Raw genomic sequence first — 19,317 nt, 5'->3', positions numbered from 1 at the left:
TTGAAAATATGTAAATGTATTTATTGAACAATTTATTGTGGCTGTGGACTTGAATTGTTGTACAGGGGGGCTTGAAACAAACGTCTGCAGTACAAACACAAGACGTGACATGGTGCAAAGACTACAAGGAGAGTCCAGGACAGAGGAGAATGAGAAGAGGAGGGGTTTAGAAGCACTTCCTGTGGACAATGGAGGGTCCGGCCTCCTCGTACTCGTCTTTGCTGATCCACATCTGCTGGAAGGTGGAGAGGGAAGCCAGGATGGAGCCACCGATCCAGACAGAGTACTTACGCTCAGGAGGGGCAATCATCTGTAGTGGACGGAGGAACATTTAATTGCCATTATAAATAATAATAATCATAATACAGTTTGAAACACATTTCTCAATACTTCAAAACTCCTAACCAACTTTCAACTTGGCACAGCACAAATGATTATTATAAATAATATGATATATATTTTAATAATAATAATAATTATTATTATTGTTTACATTATTATTATTAAAATATCAATCATCCATGATTAATTAATTGTTAATAGTTATTATTATTAATAATATAATATTATCAATCACAATATTATCATTATTATTCATCCATAGTGCACATTGTACGCTGGAAAAACAAATCTGGTGTAGAAATAATTTTCACTCAGAAATTTCACAATTAATTATAAAGAAACGGCAAGTGACACATTGAATTAAATTCTGACAAAATTTCTGTACGTTATTGTCTGCCTGTATTTTATTGTATATATATGTATTAGGGATGCACATCATGCACCGATATGAAAATGTTGTCCAATACCGATAACCAATAATTCTTTTGAAAGCCGATAACCCGATATATTGGCCAATAAATCTAAATCCAAATCTTTCTTTGATTTTTGAGAGCCTGATTACAAAAACAAAAGTCTCACCATTAAAATCCATTTCCCAAGCACACGATTGTAATGTTCTCATTATCATTTTAGGTAGTGCTGTACATGTTGTACTTAACTGTATTTTCCTTTTTTAAAGTGATTCCAATCATATTTCAAGCAATTCAAAAGCATCATGGCGAACAGTGCGCATCTGAAGTTTGTCAGCGGAAGGAAATAATCCATTATTCATCGGCTTTAATGTATCTGACAAATTTTCTTATCGGGCAGATAACGATAACTTTAAAAACTAGTATATTTCGGCTGATATCGATATAGTGACTGATATATCGTTCATATATATATATATATATATATATATATATATATATATATATATATATATATATATATATATATAAATTGAATAGCCATAATGAACATTTGTTTGTTTTATTGTAGTCTAATGATTATTATTTACTTTTGTATCTAGAAATTGAACAATAATTAAACATTGGTTCAGCATGTTATTGGACACTTAAACATAAAAATAATCTATATATGTTAAGAAAAATTATTAAATTGCAAAACAACTAATAATAAATATTAGTGATAATATGAATTAAGATATTTATTTTATCTCATTCATTATTGTTGTAGTGAAATTATTATTTATTTACTATTGTGTCACAAACAGAAATAGATGAATAATTAAACATATACTGCATATTCATATCAGACACTTTTTGCCATTGAGATGACATGGAAAAAGTAATCTAAAAAAGTAAGAAAAAGTAAAACCGAAATATCGTACATTAATACAGCACAGAGAAACGATATAGTTGGGATCATATATAGTTTTGTTCCCGCTGATGAACGATAAAAACAATGAGAGCCAATCAGAATCCATCCTGCTTTAAAGAGCTCAAGCATTTAAAGTGGCAGACGACAAAAAACAAAGCGCGCAGAACGATATTGTCCGCTGCTCTGGACGCTAATACAGTTATCGTTATCGTTCTTGATGTGAACGGGCCTTTAGTCGTTAAAAAAAAGTCCAAAATGAACTAGTCCTAAACTGTACCTTGATCTTCATGGTGCTGGGAGCCAAAGCTGTGATCTCTTTCTGCATCCTGTCACCGATACCAGGGTACATGGTGGTGCCACCGGACAGTACATTGTTGGCGTACAGATCCTTACGAATGTCAATGTCGCACTTCATAATGCCGTTGTAAGTGGTCTCATGGATACCAGCAGACTCCATACCTACAGACAATGTCATTTAGATGATGAATGGGAATGCATTATACATACTTACATTGAAATACATTCCACATGCTAATTCAAGTGCAGATACATAATAGCGCTGATTTCATTAAGGGAAGAACGGCTGGTGAGCAACCGTCCTATCAGCTCTATTGGATAAGGAAACAGTGATTGATGTACAATGTCAAGACTAAGAACCCTGTACACCATAAATAGCCCGTCAGCCTCTGGCCATACACTGAAACACTCCTAATTAGTTCCTGACAAAAGGTGATCCGTCACTGTGTCACCTCTCCTAAAAGTGCACTGTATTGTAAGAGATATCGCTTCAAAATGCAGCTGTTTGAATTTTTCCCTGTGGGAATCTTGACCGCTTTGCTGTGTCTGTGGAAGGTGGGTTTAATTGTGTTGCTGCACATAGACTGATGCAAATGATTGAGAATTATTAATAACATGAATTTTTCATCAATGGGAATCTAGGCTTGGCGATGGCTCAAAAGGGAGAATATATTTCGAGTGTGGGCTTAGTGGTTCATTGTAGGCCCCGTTTTTAGAATGGCTAGAAACTTGCATGAATAATTGATTAAAAAACAAGGCATAATGTAGGGATATTCAAAGCTTGTCTATCATTACGAAGAAACCAAGTCTAAAATCCTAAAGGAATGTGAACATGATTCTATGGAAGCCCTTGTTTTCTCAAGAGCTTGATTATGCCGATTTAATAGTTCTTGGCTGACCAGAAAAATAATGAACAACTTATTTTTTTCTTAGGAGAAAATTAAGTCGTGCTGATGGGAAAGTAACCATTGGGTTACTATATGAACATTATAATGTAGATCAAATCCTACATAAACCAAATAAGAATTCTCTAAAAAATAAAATAAAATGTAATTGAAAAATAATTATTTCATACTGGAAATAATTATAGGTTTACCTAATAACTAGGTTTGTCTAAACCTAAATAAATAAAATACACTGTAAACAAGTTGCTGCATTAAATTTGTAATAAAATAAACTTGGATGTTTAAGTCATTTCAACTTAAATTACATTGAACTGGCTTGAAAAAAATAGTTTAATCTTGTATAACTTAGCCTAAAAAAATTGATTCACTTATTTTTGTTATGTTGTCAACAGGGGCTATTGATCTTTTTTTTTTTTTTTACAGTGTAAGAAACATCTAAATAATCATTATTTTCTAATGGAAACCGTGACAATTTTAGTCTATTTTTATTTTAAAATATTTTATTTTATTTGTATCATTTAGATCTAATCCTAATTGAATAAAGTAAGAATCATCTAAACCTACTATTTACTACTGGAAAAAAGTGAAATTGCTACTCTTTATTTATTTTTATTTTTATTTGATTTGACTGTTAAGAGATATTAGGAACAAACCTAAAACATTTTTGTTTCAATTATATCCCGTAGCCTAAAGTTTCTAGAATTCATTCCGATAGTATTTTTGAATAGGCAAAGAAAACACCCAGAACCAAGAAGTAGGCTACAAAAAAAGGAAGCAATTATTCAAACGGACTAATAAGAAACTGACCGATGAAAGATGGCTGGAAGAGGGTTTCGGGACAGCGGAACCTCTCGTTACCAATGGTGATGACCTGACCGTCGGGCAACTCGTAGGACTTCTCCAGGGATGAGGAGGAGGCGGCGGTGGCCATCTCATTCTCAAAATCAAGAGCCACGTAGCACAACTTTTCCTTAATGTCACGAACAATCTCCCTCTCGGCTGTAACAGCGAGTTAGAAAGGTATTAACATTCATTTAAACTAAGTGTTAAAGTAGTACAGCAGCTGGTAGCTACATTTCTTTTCTTTTTTTTTGCAGTTACTAGTGTTGACCATAAGGTGGTGCTGTTTAGCTAATGAAGATATCACTACAGCGTAAACGGGACGTTAAGAAGTTATACGATACGTATAAAATAAGCAAAATTGTATTATTATTATCTATTAGGCTACATTAATACATTCAAATTTATCCGTCTATCAATTATAATTTATGTGAAAACGGCAGAAAGCGTTAAATTACCAGTGGTGACGAACGAATAGCCTCTCTCAGTCAGGATTTTCATCAGGTAGTCAGTCAAGTCTCTGCCGGCCAAATCCAGTCTCATGATGGCATGTGGAAGTGCGTAACCCTCATACACGGGCACATTGTGGGTCACACCATCACCAGCGTCCAGTACAATACCTGGAACAAATAAAAAAAGCATGAAAAACCAAACAGATGTAGTTTAAAAACAACTATTATAGTCAATGTATACAATGCAAACCTGTGGTACGGCCAGAGGCGTACAGGGAGAGCACAGCCTGGATGGCCACGTACATAGCCGGAACGTTGAACGTCTCAAACATGATCTGAAATACAGATATAAACCAATTATTACCAAGTATTATGGACATAATACTATTAATGCCAAGATTTTAAAATCTTTAAAAGGGCTTGCCTGGGTCATCTTCTCCCTGTTGGCCTTAGGATTCAGAGGAGCCTCAGTCAAGAGGACGGGGTGTTCCTCAGGGGCCACACGGAGCTCATTGTAGAAAGTGTGGTGCCAGATCTAAGACATAATATTGTATTTTTCATTACATATGCGAAACACAATATATTTTCAGTTTATACGATTTTAAGATGCAGTCACTTTTACTGTTGTTCGGCAGATTTTGTCGTGGGCAAAATCTATGAGGTTCTATTTGTGCCAAAAAGCAATCGACTGCTTTGTACCATACATTTGTTCATGTATACAGTTATTTCTAGCCTACTTATTAAGATAAGTCTGTACACTAAAAAAAAACGATACTCTAAAATGGACAGTGGTTCCAGTTCCACGCAACAAACTTAGTTTTTATCAACATTAAAGATTTATTTTGAATGCAAAATCCTTGTGTTGTGACAACACAACTGACTGAGGAAGAAAATAATGTAAAATAGTTATGTCCAACCAACTCAGTTCAATCACGTCGCTGTAACTTAAACTGGTTAATTGTTTTAAGTGTAGACTATTTGCTGATAGGCATGTTCTTTTTTGTTTCATCTTGTTCTGCCATCTTCCAAAAATTATGTTCCATTTGTGCCAATTTTTAAAAAAACATTTTGTACACTACATTTGTCTATGCTACTGTTATTGCTGTTGTTTTATTTGTCATTCTCCCTGGCACTGCTCTCAGTGAACGATAGAACGTTTCGATTTTTTTTCTTAATGAATATTCTGACAAAGATGTATACCTTTGGACAATAGATTTATTTGTTTATAGAACATAAAATAAATGCATCTAAAGGTTTTTATAAAACTCATTATTCTATCACTAAACATCCTATTTGTACACTTAAAAAAAAACTGTTGGTTTAACTTAAAAAGTAAGTAACCTGGTTGCCTTAAAATTTACACTTCATTGCAATTAAAAAATTAATTTGATTTGACAACATTTTTTTTTGATAAATCTTGAAAATATCTTTTTTTTTACAGCGTATCTGTAATATGCATTGCAGGACCTTCATTTAGAACTTAAAAATCATAAAACTGAGCTTTTTCTGGAATTCAAGCTGTTCTAACGAATTTGCGGTGGTGACCAACAGAACGCCACTTTGTTTGCTTGATACATCTCTATGCTATTGACAATAGAAAATTAATTTTGCCGAAATTTCGTTATCTTACTGCACTTTTATTCCTTAAAAGTGAATAATTCTAAGGTCTACCTTCTCCATGTCGTCCCAGTTGGTGATGATGCCATGCTCAATGGGGTATTTAAGGGTGAGGATGCCTCTCTTGCTCTGGGCCTCGTCTCCTACATAGCTGTCTTTCTGACCCATACCGACCATGACACCCTAAAGGAAGAGACCATAAAACAATCCGTCAAAATCTACACATTCAGGGTGACCTTTTCTCCTTAACTTAAAAATTGTCAATACGTTTGATTAAAATAAGCACTTGCATTCCATTTCTAGAGTGCATGTTTGATAATAAACATGAGAAATAAAGACTGATGCTAGCAGAGTGTCGTCTTTACAGGTCAAGGGTCAAAGTGTAAGTACTGTGACTTAAGAGGTGCTTTACTGAGTGGATCAAAGTAAGGCTAAGCCCCAGATGGCGTCAGTGAACGTGGTGGTCTCACCTGATGGCGGGGTCGGCCTACAATGGAGGGAAACACGGCCCTGGGAGCGTCGTCACCGGCAAAGCCAGCCTTCACCAGACCTGAGCCATTGTCGCACACCAGAGCGGTGGTCTCTTCCTCGTCACACATGTTTGCTTAGACAGCTGGTGTTTGAACACCAATGGCACGGGGAGCAAACACATGACGCCCGTTAGAAAGCAGAAGGATTTTCTCTTGCCTATTAAACGCTTGTCTTTGCTTGTTGAATTTATGTAGCACTTGAAGCTAAACGTAAATGATTCATCTTCTGTGCTTAAAAAGAGATTTCTGACAACTTGTGTTATTCAGTCCTACCCTCCCTTCGGCAGACTCGCAATGTGCTATAAATAATACATATTTTATTATTATTTGATATCTTGAGTTGAACATAAAAAAGCTTTAGTTTATATGCATGTAATATTTTTATCGTGCTACTTCTGTTGTTACTAAGACGCTAAATGTTCACTGCACAAATAATTAATTAAATGATTAATTATTATACTGTATGACTATATTTCTTCTGCAGAACACAAAAGAAGATATTTGAAGTGTCTTTTGGGCAATTCAATATACTTTCAATATACACGTTCAAAAGTTTAGGGTTGGCAAGATCTTTTAAATGTTTTAGAAAAAAGTATTTTATGCTCACCAATACTGATTTTATTAGATAAAAAATACAGTAAGACCTAATATTGTGAAATATTATTACAATGTAAAATAACTGTTTTCTATTTTAATATATTTTAAGATGTATTTTATTCCTGTGATGCAAAGCTGAATTTTCAGCATCATTAATCCAGTCACGTGATCCTTCAGAAATCATTCTAATATGCTGGTTTTATGCTCAAGAAACATTTCTTATTATTATTAATGTCAAAAACAGATGTCCTGCTTAATAGTTTCATGGAAACAGTGATAACTTCTGTTTTCCCCCCCAAATTCATTTGATGAACAGCAAAAGAACAGCATGTATTTGAAATAGAAACCTTATGTAACATTATACATGTTTTTACTGTCACTGTTGACCAATGTAATGCATCCTTGCTAAATATTAGTTTAAAAGTATGAATTTTTATTATTACAAAGTATTAATTTATTTTTATTTATTTTTTTAAAGAAGCTTTCTGACCCCAAACTTTTAACAATAGAGACAAAAACAGTTCTTCAAAATATATTATTTTGTGCTCCACAAAGTCATGCAGATTTTGAGTGCGAGATGCACGAGATTTGGTAGATGATTAGAATGTTCAGTTTTGGGTGAACTATAAGAAAACTATCCAAAAACCAAGCTTCGCTACACTATCTGCTGTAGTCCAACAAACCATTTAACATAAAAATCCATTGAAATACACTCACCCAGGAGAGCTTGCACAAGAGGCCTGGAAAACTTGCTCCCTCAAGAGCGGTAGAAAATAAGAGAGTGAGCGTCCAGTTCACCTGCTCCCATATTTATATAGGAGCCGTGTCACCAGGGCTTCAGAACCTCAAGCCTTTTTAGGACACATTACAAACCTACATCACTCAAAGGTGGGCCGTCCCATGTGAAGATGGGGTATTGGATCGGGTCTCACAATGGATACTGTCGACAGACAGTTGCATTTAATATTAGAAGATAATTTATGGCTCTCGAGGACAGCGTGGACTATTGTTGGAAAGAGAGGTGGCCAGTTCACTGGGAGAGAATGGCATCCCAGCGGCCGTTATAAATAAGACGCCGTGCATTGGTCATAATGGACGAACGGCCATTTGTCTGTTGTCTGTTATCTGTCAGTTGTGAGGAACTTCTAGCTGGCCTTCAAAGGAAATGCGGATTGTCGCCCCATATGGGTGTGGACGTTACACCGGGAACCAAAGCCTACCAAATGAGGAATGATTATCAGTGTCTCTTCCTAAAAGAAAGTCATGGCCTAGGAAACTGTCAATGTGCCACACTTTGATGTTTGTAAGGCTGTTGTTTGTGTGGGAGGTCTAACAATTACATGGACACAAAAGCGACTTGATTGCATAGTGTTAAGAAAACGGTATTGTGCTATTGACAATGGCACATGGTATGTTGACTTTTTTAACTCCACAAATCCCATTTTTTATGTCTTAGGCATGTTTGATCAACTATTGTCTATTAATATTCAATAATAACTAGTTTTAAACACATCACAAGTGTTAAAATTACTAAAACTTTCACTGTTTAATTTTTTTTTAAATAATAGTAATTATATATATGTACATAGAGACAAGTTCATGAAAATATTAAAATAAAAGCTAAATCAAATTATTAATAAATATATAATAATATAAAAACAAAAATAACACTATTGGGTTAAAAGACTCAACAATTGACTTCAGTTGGTGGAGAGAAAAGCAAATGTTTTCTATTCCATTTTCTCATTATTTTTTGTCAAACTTCAACCCTGTTATTAAAGATATTTTTAGAAAATGATACATTGTGCTTTAAATTATGTTAAATGTCTACATTATATTTAATATATATTATATAATATATAAAATATTACATATATATAATATTTATGTCAATACACATGTATTGGTGACTACTACAAACCAACATTTGGTCCCAAATTTGCATATATATATTATATGGGTCTGACAGGGCCTGAACCTAGTACATGGGCCTATACCACTAAGTATATTTCTTATGCCAAAATGGCTTTTATTTGAGGTCATAACAATAACACAATCATTGGATCACTTGTATTGTGTCTTAAGGTCAAATGTTAGCCAAAGTTTACATTTTCAAGGGCAGCCGGCCATTTGCATTCTTTAGCTCACACTGAGATAATCCACAGTCTCTCTCGTTCGACTCTCCCGAGGCCTGAAGTTTGGCCACGTGTCAGTTGGAGGCCACCCAGTAACGCACAGTAGCGACAGTCTGCCACCTGGCCTTACATTCTGCTAGTGACACACTGACAGACCCACCAGCATTGACTGTAGATGGTAAAACAGCCACTCGCACATACATGCGCACACACACATTTATAAGGGGACCAAAAAATTTCAGATATTGGCAAATTTTGTCGCCATAACATAGGGTATACCTGAACCACACACACATGTACGCACACACACACACAAACATATGCTCATGATACTATTTTCTCTTATGCTATTATTTTAAAGGAGTATTCAAGGTTAAATAGTTGCATATTTATATCATCAATGGCATGCCAGTGAAAAAGCAGAAACACACAATGGTTGCCTCATAGACTTCCATTGTAAGTACACTGTAAACGCATTTTTTACTAAACGCATCTGTTTGTTTTACACACTGCAGATGCTGTCAATGAAGCTCAACTTATAACCTGAAACATACATTTACATACTGACTGGAGCTATATATTGTATATATATTGTGTACTGCCTGCTATTTTTAAAACCAGAATGCGAAACTACACATTATGCAGTATGCACCAATAAATTATTAAACCAATAATTGGTATTATGCAATAAAAAAAATATTAATAATTGTTTTTTTTCCTCACATTTATCATGTTTAATTTAATGAATGTCGTCCAGATATTTTGGAATAAAAAATTTAAAAAAAGAATATCTGAACATTTGTCCGTTAGAACAAATTATGAGTCAAACTAAATAATGAATGACTGAATGAATAAATAAATAAAACTAAAAAAATAATAGGCAAAAATCATAAGTCACGATAGAGATTTAAATAAATAAATGGTTGCATGCTCATTTTGGAAAATGTCATTCAGATATTCTATTTAAAATTTTATATATATTTGCATATTGTCCACAAATTACATGTACATTCAATTACACAGCAGAAATGTTAAGAGTATTGCTATTCTAGTCACTGTATAAATAAACCTTGACTGTATGCTGTTTCTAAGTCCAAATGGCCCTAAAGGGACAACAGTAGACAGCAAGAATGTTGGTACATATGTTTATACCCAAACAAATGTGCAAATATGCCAACAGCAAGTTAAATAAAGACACTCGCTGCAGGATTGCATGCAATATTCAACAATAAAAAAGAACTGCTATTGATAAAACTGCTGTGTTCCCAAATGACTGACACTTTACTTTAGAGCCGTCACATGACCGTTTCACATCGGATTAGAGAGTCAGCCTTCCTAGCAACACAGACTTTACACATACAGTACTTCACGCATGCACACACACACACATGGTTCCGACAAAAGGTTTTGTCACGTCTAACTTCTGAGGATTTGACCCCAAAGTAAAGCCACACACCTGTGTTTACTCACACAAGAGCCAGGGTTTCTCTAGTGAATAAACATCATTTTATGGTTCCACATTCAAGAGCTTCTGTCGCTGTTGGATCATGTGACCAGCCCTCTGCTCTTCTGCTGCCACTGCCTTTGTCTCATAGCTGACATTCCTCCTCACTAAACATAGATGCATCCGTTCTCAATGGGGCAATGGAGTTCAGATTGAGTTACACAATGATATCTTTGAAGAATATTTTATTGTTTAAAGGTTTGCACAGTTATGCAATTGTTAACATACAGTAAGACTATGGAGTAAATTTGAGGGAATTTCTTTTTAAAATCGCTGACTTTTGCTCACACAAAATGGAGCACAGTTTGTAACATTAACATGCTACAAACCAAATTTATGAAGGTGCTGTTACAGTGTCCCCATCACTACACAGGGGCATTAAGGTGAGCTCCCCCTGCTGGCCTCACTAACATCTCTTCCAGCAGCAACATGGTTTTTCCAGGAAGACTTCCATCCTGGCACTGACCAGGCTCAACCCTGTTTAGCTTCAGTGGGCAACCAGTCTTGGTCACTTTAAGTGACTTTGAACTTGGCATGGTAGTTGGTGCAAGAAGGGCTGGTCTTTTCATGCACCACCATCTCTAGGGTTTACAGAGAATGGTCTGAAAAAGAGAAAATATCCAGTGAGAGGCAGTTCTGTGGGCGAAAATGCCTTATTGATGCCAGAGGACAATGGCTAGACTGGTTCGAGCTGATAGAAAGGCAACAGTATCTCACTCGTTACAACCAAAGTTTGCAGAAGAGCATCTCTGAATGCACAATATGTCAATCTTTGAAGCAGATGAGCAGCAGCAGAAGACACACCAGTGAGAACAGGAAACTGAGGATACAATTCACATGGTCTCACCAAAATTGGACAATATAGAAGATTGGAAGTCATTGCCTGGTCTGATGAGTCTCGATTTCTGCTGCAACAGAATGGTCAGGTCAGAATTCGGTGTAAACAGGATGAATCCATCCTGCCTTGAATCAACGGTTCAGGCTGCTGGTGGTGTAATGGTGCGTTTTATATTTTCTTGGCACACTTTGGGCCCCTTTGTATCAATTGAGCATCGTTTAAATGACAGCCTACCTGAGTATTGTTGCTGACCATGTCCTTTATGACCACAGTGGACCCATCTTCTGAGGGATACTTCCAGCAGGATAACGCAGCTCAAATCATCTCAAACTGGTTTCTTGAAAATGACAATGAGTTCACTAAACTTTAATGGCCTCTACAGTCACCAAATCTCAATCCAATAGAGCACCTTTGGGATGTGGTGGAAGAGAAGATTCACACCATGGATGTGCAGCCGACAAATCTGCAGCAACTGCGTGATGCTATCATGTCAACATGGACCAAAATCTCCAACACCTTGTTGAATCTATATATATATATGTGTATGTACTGTATAGATATAAAGAGAGATAGATCTTGATTGATTACAATTGTTTCCTGTTTTGTTGAACATCAGTGTCTGTAATACTCTGACCATGTCTCTGCAAAGCATTTAGCATCTTCCTTGTGACTGGGAGAGCTACAGTATGTCAGAGAGAATTTTAATGTGCTTGTTATGGTGGGCCAGGAAGCCACATGAATTTTGAATAAACTGCCAGGAACTGCTTCAGAAGGCTGTTAAAAAGATATGCTAAAACAGATCTGTTTTAAGCTCTTCGATGCAACAGAACTGCTTCTGAAATTAGATTAAAATTGCTTTAATCCTTCAGGAATACCGAACCCCAGTTACAGAAAATGAGATGCAACAAGCTAGAGTTATTTTGTAGTGATATGCAAAACTGCTAAATTCACAAGTCAAAAGTTCAACAATTCAATTCAGTGACTTGATTTCTATTAGAAGCGGCAACAAATCACCTCTGAACTTGTAAATGAGTAACTTAATATGCAGCATAATTCATTTAATGGGTTTATTATATTGATGATTAGTTTAATAGAAAACTATTTGAACAATTTTAAATTACACTTTCCCTGAATACAAAACAGGGCCTGAAATTCTATACAAAACTTTATACTTTTTCTAGCAGTAAATATTAAATCTCTCACACACACACCATACCTAGATGATTTATAGGGGTTAAGTGTGGTTCAGTCAGAGGATGAGCTCCATTTAGGCTTAAGGGTAAAAAATATTGCATGGTTTGAATTATGTCACTGTTAAGAATAGTCCATTGCTAAGCACCATGTGTGAACACATGCATACTGGGAGGCACCATGGCGTAAATCTGTCTTCCAATTCAGGTCAATAAATCATAGAAAAAACAGGTTTATTTATGTGTATAAAAGATGCATGCACACGCATGCATGTCCTGTGTGTCACATCTCACATGTCCTGTAAAATCGGCATATGTGAACTCATGCAGACATGAATGATAAATGCGCTTCTGGCTCCATGCTGGGTTTCCTACAGAATTCGTTTGAATGCAGCTCTTATTGGTGCACATACTGTAGATTCTTTCACAACTTCAACAGTCATGAATAATAAGCTTGAGGCATTCAAGCAATTTGTTCCATCTTTTACTCAAACAGATAATCCAGCCCAAAATGGTCAATATTGCAAGGTTAAGCTCCTCAGAATACACACAAGACATTTGCACATTGAATAAGCAGTTTATTACATGTACCTGATAAAAGAAGACTTTAAGGCATCTACATGACCTTACACACTGTAATCGGTGTAAGATCCTGCATGTAAAAGCACTCATTGTTCAAAGAATCAAACAATCAGGGAACACTCATTTGCAAAATCTTTATACACTGTACAGTTGTGGTCAAAATGATTGGCTACCCTGGTACATATGATCAAAGATGGCTGTAAAAATAATAATAAAAATGTGTAATGTGTCACATTATGAAATAATTGTTTTTCTCCAAAATGGTGGCCACAATTATTGGCACCCCTAGAATTTTGTATGAGTAAAATATCTCTGAAGTATATATTCCCAGTAATATGTTTTTTGTTGTTGTTTTTTTTGCTCACCAGGGTGACTAGGAACATGAAATTGTCTAGCTATGACTTCGTGTTTCACAGGAGTTTAAATATGAGGAAACACAAAAGTCAAATTCCCTTAATCATCCATAATCCATCACAATGAGTAAAACCAAAGAATATAGTTCTGGTGCAGCAAAAGACTGTTGAGCTTCACAAAATAGAAAGTGGCTGTTAAAATAGCTAAAGAATTGACAATTCGCATTTCCACCATTAGGGCAATAATTAAGGTCCAATCAATTAAAGATGTTACGAATCTGCCTGGAAGAGGACGTGTGTCTATATTGCCTTAATGGACAATATTGGACGGTGAGGAGGAAAGTTTGAGTGGCCAAAGAGTCTTCAAGGATCACAGATGTAAATTGCAGAGATTAGTTGAGTCTTGGGATCAGAAAGTCCCAGAAAAAAAATCAAACAATCCCTACATCACCATATATTATTTGGGAGTATTTGGGAGGTTTTCAAGAAAAATCCTCCTCGCTCATCCAAATACAAACTCCAGCATATTCAGTTGTCAGAAATGTCTGGAACTTCAAAAGGGACTGGGGTCAATTGATTTTTGGCAGCAAACCCACCAGATGGGTTTGGGTCACACATGGATAAAAAGTACCCTATAACACGGTTAAATATACTGCTAGATCTTTAAGGTTGTGGGACTAAATTTTTTTTCTGGAGGTCCAGAACATCTTGTTCAGATACATGGCATCATGGATTCTAGCAAACACCAACAGATAAAAAAACAAAACTTAACAGCTTAACAGATTTCTGCTAGAAATCTTATAACGGACCATGGTTGGATCTTCCATCAGGTCAACGATCCAAAACAAACATCAAAATCAACACATAAATGGGTCACTGAGCACAAAATGAAGCTTCTGCTATGACCATCCCAGTCCCCTGAACTTAACCCTATGAGTGGGCTGAACTGAAGAGAAGAAGCACCAACATGGATCTGGGAATCTGGAGAGATTCTGTATGGAGGAATGGTCTCTGATCTCTTGTGTTCTCCAAACTCATCAGGCTTTATAGGAGAAAACTCAGAGCTGTTATCTTGGCAAAAGGAGGAGGCAAAAAGTATTTAATAAAAGGGTGCCAATAATTATGGCCAACGTGTTTTGGAGAAAAGCATTTATTTCACAATGTGATTTACCCCCCACTTTCAAATCTTTTACTTCAATGAAAAGTTCGATTTTTGCTAATATTTTGAATGAAAGATCAAAAGGATAAACAATGCAGATTTATTTTTACAGAAATTTTTTATCATATTTACCAGTGGTGCCAATAATTCTGCCTGTATATATATTCTTATTACATCAAAAAAATAATTGGTTTAAATAGTAAAATTGACTATGGAACCTAGTTATAGTTCCATCTATGAATAGACGATTCATGCTCCTTAAACTAATTTTTGGGTAATTATATCCATCCTCCATAAGAATACCACAGCATCATCACCACACTCAGAAGAAAATGTGACGGATCCCGCCTTACACATGCAGACTGGTTGAACATCAATGTGATCAATGTATCATGAGGCACGTATTCGCTCGTGACAAAAGGCAAATATTTTCTGACCTCTACACCAGGTCTCTCCCATTTGCAGGCCCCAACATTTGAAAGATTGTAAAAGGGCAAGCAGGTTTTGGCCCATGGGCCTTGACCTTAGATTGAAAACTCATGAATCTTTCCCCCAGTTTTCCCTGAACCAACCCCGTGCATTAGTGTCCAGTTTTAGGAGGTCCATAATCCAGGCATCTTTTTGTGCCCCTTCCATGAACTCTGATAAGGATATGTGACCTGTGGATGAAGAGAAAGACTGTTTTTAATTCATTCTTTCATCATCCGCTCCCTCTCTCCCTGTCCACTGACAGGCTTATTTTAGCAACAGTCTAAGCCTACACATATTTAGGCTGCCACACACGGGATTATTATATAAGGCTGTTTATTCATCTATGTACTCCTGTGGATTTTTAGAAAGTAAACATCATTTTCACACACTCATGAGTTTCATTTGTCAAGTTGTATCTGTGTCCAAATAGTATTATCACAGGAGATAACAGTCATTTTCCTCAAGCAACAAATATAATTTACACCACAACTCAACTGATGTAGGCCTATTGGGTGTATTCTGTGATATAAACGACACATATATATGTATATAAGATATATGAAATTATATAAATAGTGTGTAAAAAAATATTTATCAAAGCCGTAAATAAATGTTTTACAAGAAACTACTTTTTGTACCATTACTATTTACAATTTCACTTTTAATTCAATGTTTTACTTGAAGTATACAGCATTTTTTTTCTTTATATACATAATGATTTCTTAATTAAATTTCCCTGACCATTGTAAAATCTTCATTTAAAAAAAAGGACAAAGTAAGTAAAAACAACTCCCAGGACATAAAAGTACTCATAGTTGAAGATAACAAGGTTAAAGGTTATTGGTTTGATAAGCAACAATCTAATTGAAACTTTAATTTTTTAATTGCTTGAAGCAATGCCCATAGGGAACTATTTCTTTAAAGCATATTAAAACACCATAGACATATAAACAACATTTAAAAACTTGATTTTAACCACAGGGGGTCATATACATATTTAAATATATATTTGAGGAAGGAAAAAAAATCCACTTACCATCTTTGTTTTCGTCCAAAAGGTCGAATATCCTGTCACAAATTTCACTGGGTGTCATGCTGATATTGTTTTTCTTAAGTTGACAAATGATCTAGAAGGAAAAAGCGAGACACGTTTTAGGCATGGAAATACAAAGATGACAATGGTGAGAATCAAGACCACTCTCACCCTTATAATACGTTTGACCTCTTGTTTGTCCAACTTTCCACTGTCATCTCTGTCATAGACTTTAAAAGACCATTTCAATCTGTCCTCTAGGTTTCCTCTCAGAACCAGGTGGACAGCTGCTACAAATTCCATAAAGTCTATAACATCATCCTGCAAATGGACACAAATGATTCTCGGCTGATGAGCTGATCACATATGCACATAATCACAGCTTATACATAGAAATTGCTGCTTTGCAATCACTATTCAATTTTTAAAGTAAATGTGCACTTGCATTTTAAAAGTTTTAAATGATGTAAAAAATACTTGACCTTTTAAACACTTGCGCTTACCCTGTTTGTGTCAAAAGATTTGAAGAGCGTTTCCATGTACAAAGCCTCATCTTCCGATGTGCTCTGAACTCCGAAGATCTTGCGGAACTCATGAAGATGCAGGGCTCCACTTGGGCACTCTTTCATGAATCTGGTATAAAGAGGCTGGATATCTGATAGCTCCACTTCTTTATCTTCATCACTTTGTATTTGACCCATACTGAAGTCCAGTCTTTGTCCAAAATGTTGATCATCTGAAAATAGCCACGATAACCGAAGCGAAAGTGCCGCGCTGCATTCCCCTCACAGCTAAACTGACATAATCCACTTACAACCAGAATTGTGTTGTCTTACTATAAACGTACTGGTATTTTTAGAAGGACTAAATCTCATTTGCTCTTTGATCTGACGTGCAGAATCCTCAGGGTGAAAGTTCACTATCTAATATATGAAAATCTAATCAGTTCAGAGTCAGTTCTAAATGCCTTAAAACTAATATATATATATATATATATATATATATATATGTGTGTGTATTTGTGTGTGTGTGTGTGTGTGTGTGTGTGTGTGTGTGTGTGACCCTGGACCACAAAACCAGTGACCCTGGACCACAATGGGTCACATGGGTCATTTTTTTGAAGTTGAGATTTATACATAACTTGAAAGCTGAATAAATAAGCTTAACATTGATGTATGGTTAGTTATGATAGGACAATAGTTGGCCAAGATACACCTATTTGAAAAATCTGGAATCTGAGGGTGCAAAAAAATTGAAACATTGAGAAATTTAAAAAAGTTGTGCCTTTAAAGTTGAGCATTTATGATCGCGATTGTGCTGCATTCACTCACAAAAATAAATTTTTATATACATTTACGGTAGGAAATTTACAAAATATCTTCATGGAACATGATCTTTACTTAATATCCTGATGATTTTTGGCATAAAAGAAAAATCAATAATTTTGACCCATACAATGTATTGTTGGCTATTGCCACAAATATACCCGTGCGACATGTGACTGGTTTTGTGGTCCAGGGTCACATATTAGTTTAAGCAATTTAGAACTGACTCGATATATTAGATATCTCATATAATTCTAATTCTTGTTGCATTACATAATTTGTTTTTACATCCTTTGTGACTTGCATCCATCTACCCAGCACTGAAACTTTTATGTACTTCTGTGCAGTTGGCAGCACAAAAGAAGTAAAAAATAAATCAAGCTACCATCTCTAAGCCTCTCGTCTAAGTCTTTCTAAATGATTAATAAATTCTCTTAAATGATTGATTTTTCATGAAGTCATGGCTGATTAAATAGGAGGGCCATTACACTCAAATACACCAGTGTCGCAAAATGCCTTGCATGACTAAAGTTAAACCCTGACCTATAACCTCACTCTTCTAGATTGCCTTTCTGTAAAACATAAGGTTTCACTGGGGGTTTTAAAGGGCCAAACCATTCTCACCATTCTTACCTTTCCACTTTCTGAATCCACTGTCCTAACAGGACCTTTTAATTACAGCGGTCTATAAATACAGCCTTTAACAGGTTAAGCTGAGTTTCTCAGTTCATAGCTGCGTTCAGACGAGAGGGAAGACGTTTGTGTTTTTTACATTAACATTGCATTAAAACTGGAAAAGGACTTTACTGTTGACATCATGAATGAATTATTAGGATTAAGCTACTTTAATGCATGATCTACAAAGAATTATGCATACTTTGAAAGAAAAATTATGTGTCAGTGTCAGAATGAATTTAAATAAATAAATAAATGTATATTTGGAGTATTGTTGCTCTTGAAATTATATTGATTTTTCTTTTTCTTTTAATCAGCATTGAGAAATAAGCAAGAATTTTTTTTTTTTTTTTAAGACTGGTATTATATTATCATACGCCATATGGTAAGAGTAACATTATAATGTAGTATTTGCTGAACAGGTCAAGTCCATTTATGCCCTCTTTCCACAATATTTATGAACACTGTTTAGCAACGCTTAATACCTTTCCGCTGGTGAACTTTGGCCTAAATGGAGAATCACATCAATTTCCCTTCCGGTCAATAAAACCCAAATCCACCCCCGTTTCACCTCTCGTCTTCTTTTTGATGAGGTGATATATTATTGAGAAGCATGTAAGAGATGTTTGTCATAACTGAGAGTGGAAGGTTTCTCACCTTTTCTCAACTGTCCTTACTGTCAGCGTAATCCTCCTCTTTGAATCACAATCCCACACGTTCTTAACATTTTTATGTAGGCTAACATAAATAAAGAAGTGTAACGTTAGCTAATATGTGGCATGGGGTAAAAAAAAAAAAAAACGAATTTGGGTCTGAACAAATGTGCTATACTATGCTAACTATATAGCCTACTGTATAGTGGTTATGGTCTGGATAAATTTGACAAAATCGCAAAAAGGAAGCCTTAATCTATAAAAACTAATAGGCCTACAGTTTTTCACATGTAAACACTGTTTTTGCAGTTTTGTAATCATCCAAATAGAAAAAGGCCACACAAAGGTCAAATATGGCACACATAGGCTATATCGTACACTTGTGGTTTATCTATGATGGTAAAATCAGACATAAAAATGTTGTTTTAGTCCCTAATCAAACATTTACTGTGGTATATTCAGTCAAAATAGCATTAACCGCAGCTCTTCAGTCAGT

General features: G+C 35.5%; 2 protein-coding genes across 2 annotated transcripts; both read right to left on the bottom strand.

Moving 5' to 3' along the window:
* Positions 1 to 7,842, bottom strand: acte1 (actin, epsilon 1). Its single transcript, XM_079603289.1, has 9 exons — positions 7,621 to 7,842; positions 6,247 to 6,389; positions 5,831 to 5,959; positions 4,584 to 4,694; positions 4,410 to 4,494; positions 4,166 to 4,327; positions 3,675 to 3,866; positions 1,943 to 2,124; positions 1 to 310 (listed from the first exon to the last, which is right to left on the bottom strand). The coding sequence occupies exons 2-9, from the start codon at positions 6,373 to 6,375 to the stop codon at positions 167 to 169; spliced, it is 1,134 nt and encodes a 377-aa protein (XP_079459415.1). The 5' UTR covers positions 6,376 to 6,389; positions 7,621 to 7,842; the 3' UTR covers positions 1 to 166.
* Positions 7,843 to 13,130: 5,288 nt separating this feature from the next.
* Positions 13,131 to 16,973, bottom strand: guca1g (guanylate cyclase activator 1g). The gene is made up of 4 exons (XM_079603987.1): positions 16,672 to 16,973; positions 16,340 to 16,489; positions 16,172 to 16,262; positions 13,131 to 15,323 (listed from the first exon to the last, which is right to left on the bottom strand). The coding sequence occupies exons 1-4, from the start codon at positions 16,867 to 16,869 to the stop codon at positions 15,202 to 15,204; spliced, it is 561 nt and encodes a 186-aa protein (XP_079460113.1). The 5' UTR covers positions 16,870 to 16,973; the 3' UTR covers positions 13,131 to 15,201.
* Positions 16,974 to 19,317: the final 2,344 nt, after the last annotated feature.

The sequence above is a fragment of the Phoxinus phoxinus genome, assembly GCF_949152265.1.
Source record: "Phoxinus phoxinus genome assembly, chromosome: 25".
Classification (NCBI taxonomy): Eukaryota; Metazoa; Chordata; class Actinopteri; order Cypriniformes; family Leuciscidae; genus Phoxinus; species Phoxinus phoxinus.
The sequence above is the reverse complement of the archived record's forward strand: the minus strand, read 5'-3'. Positions and strand labels throughout refer to the sequence as shown.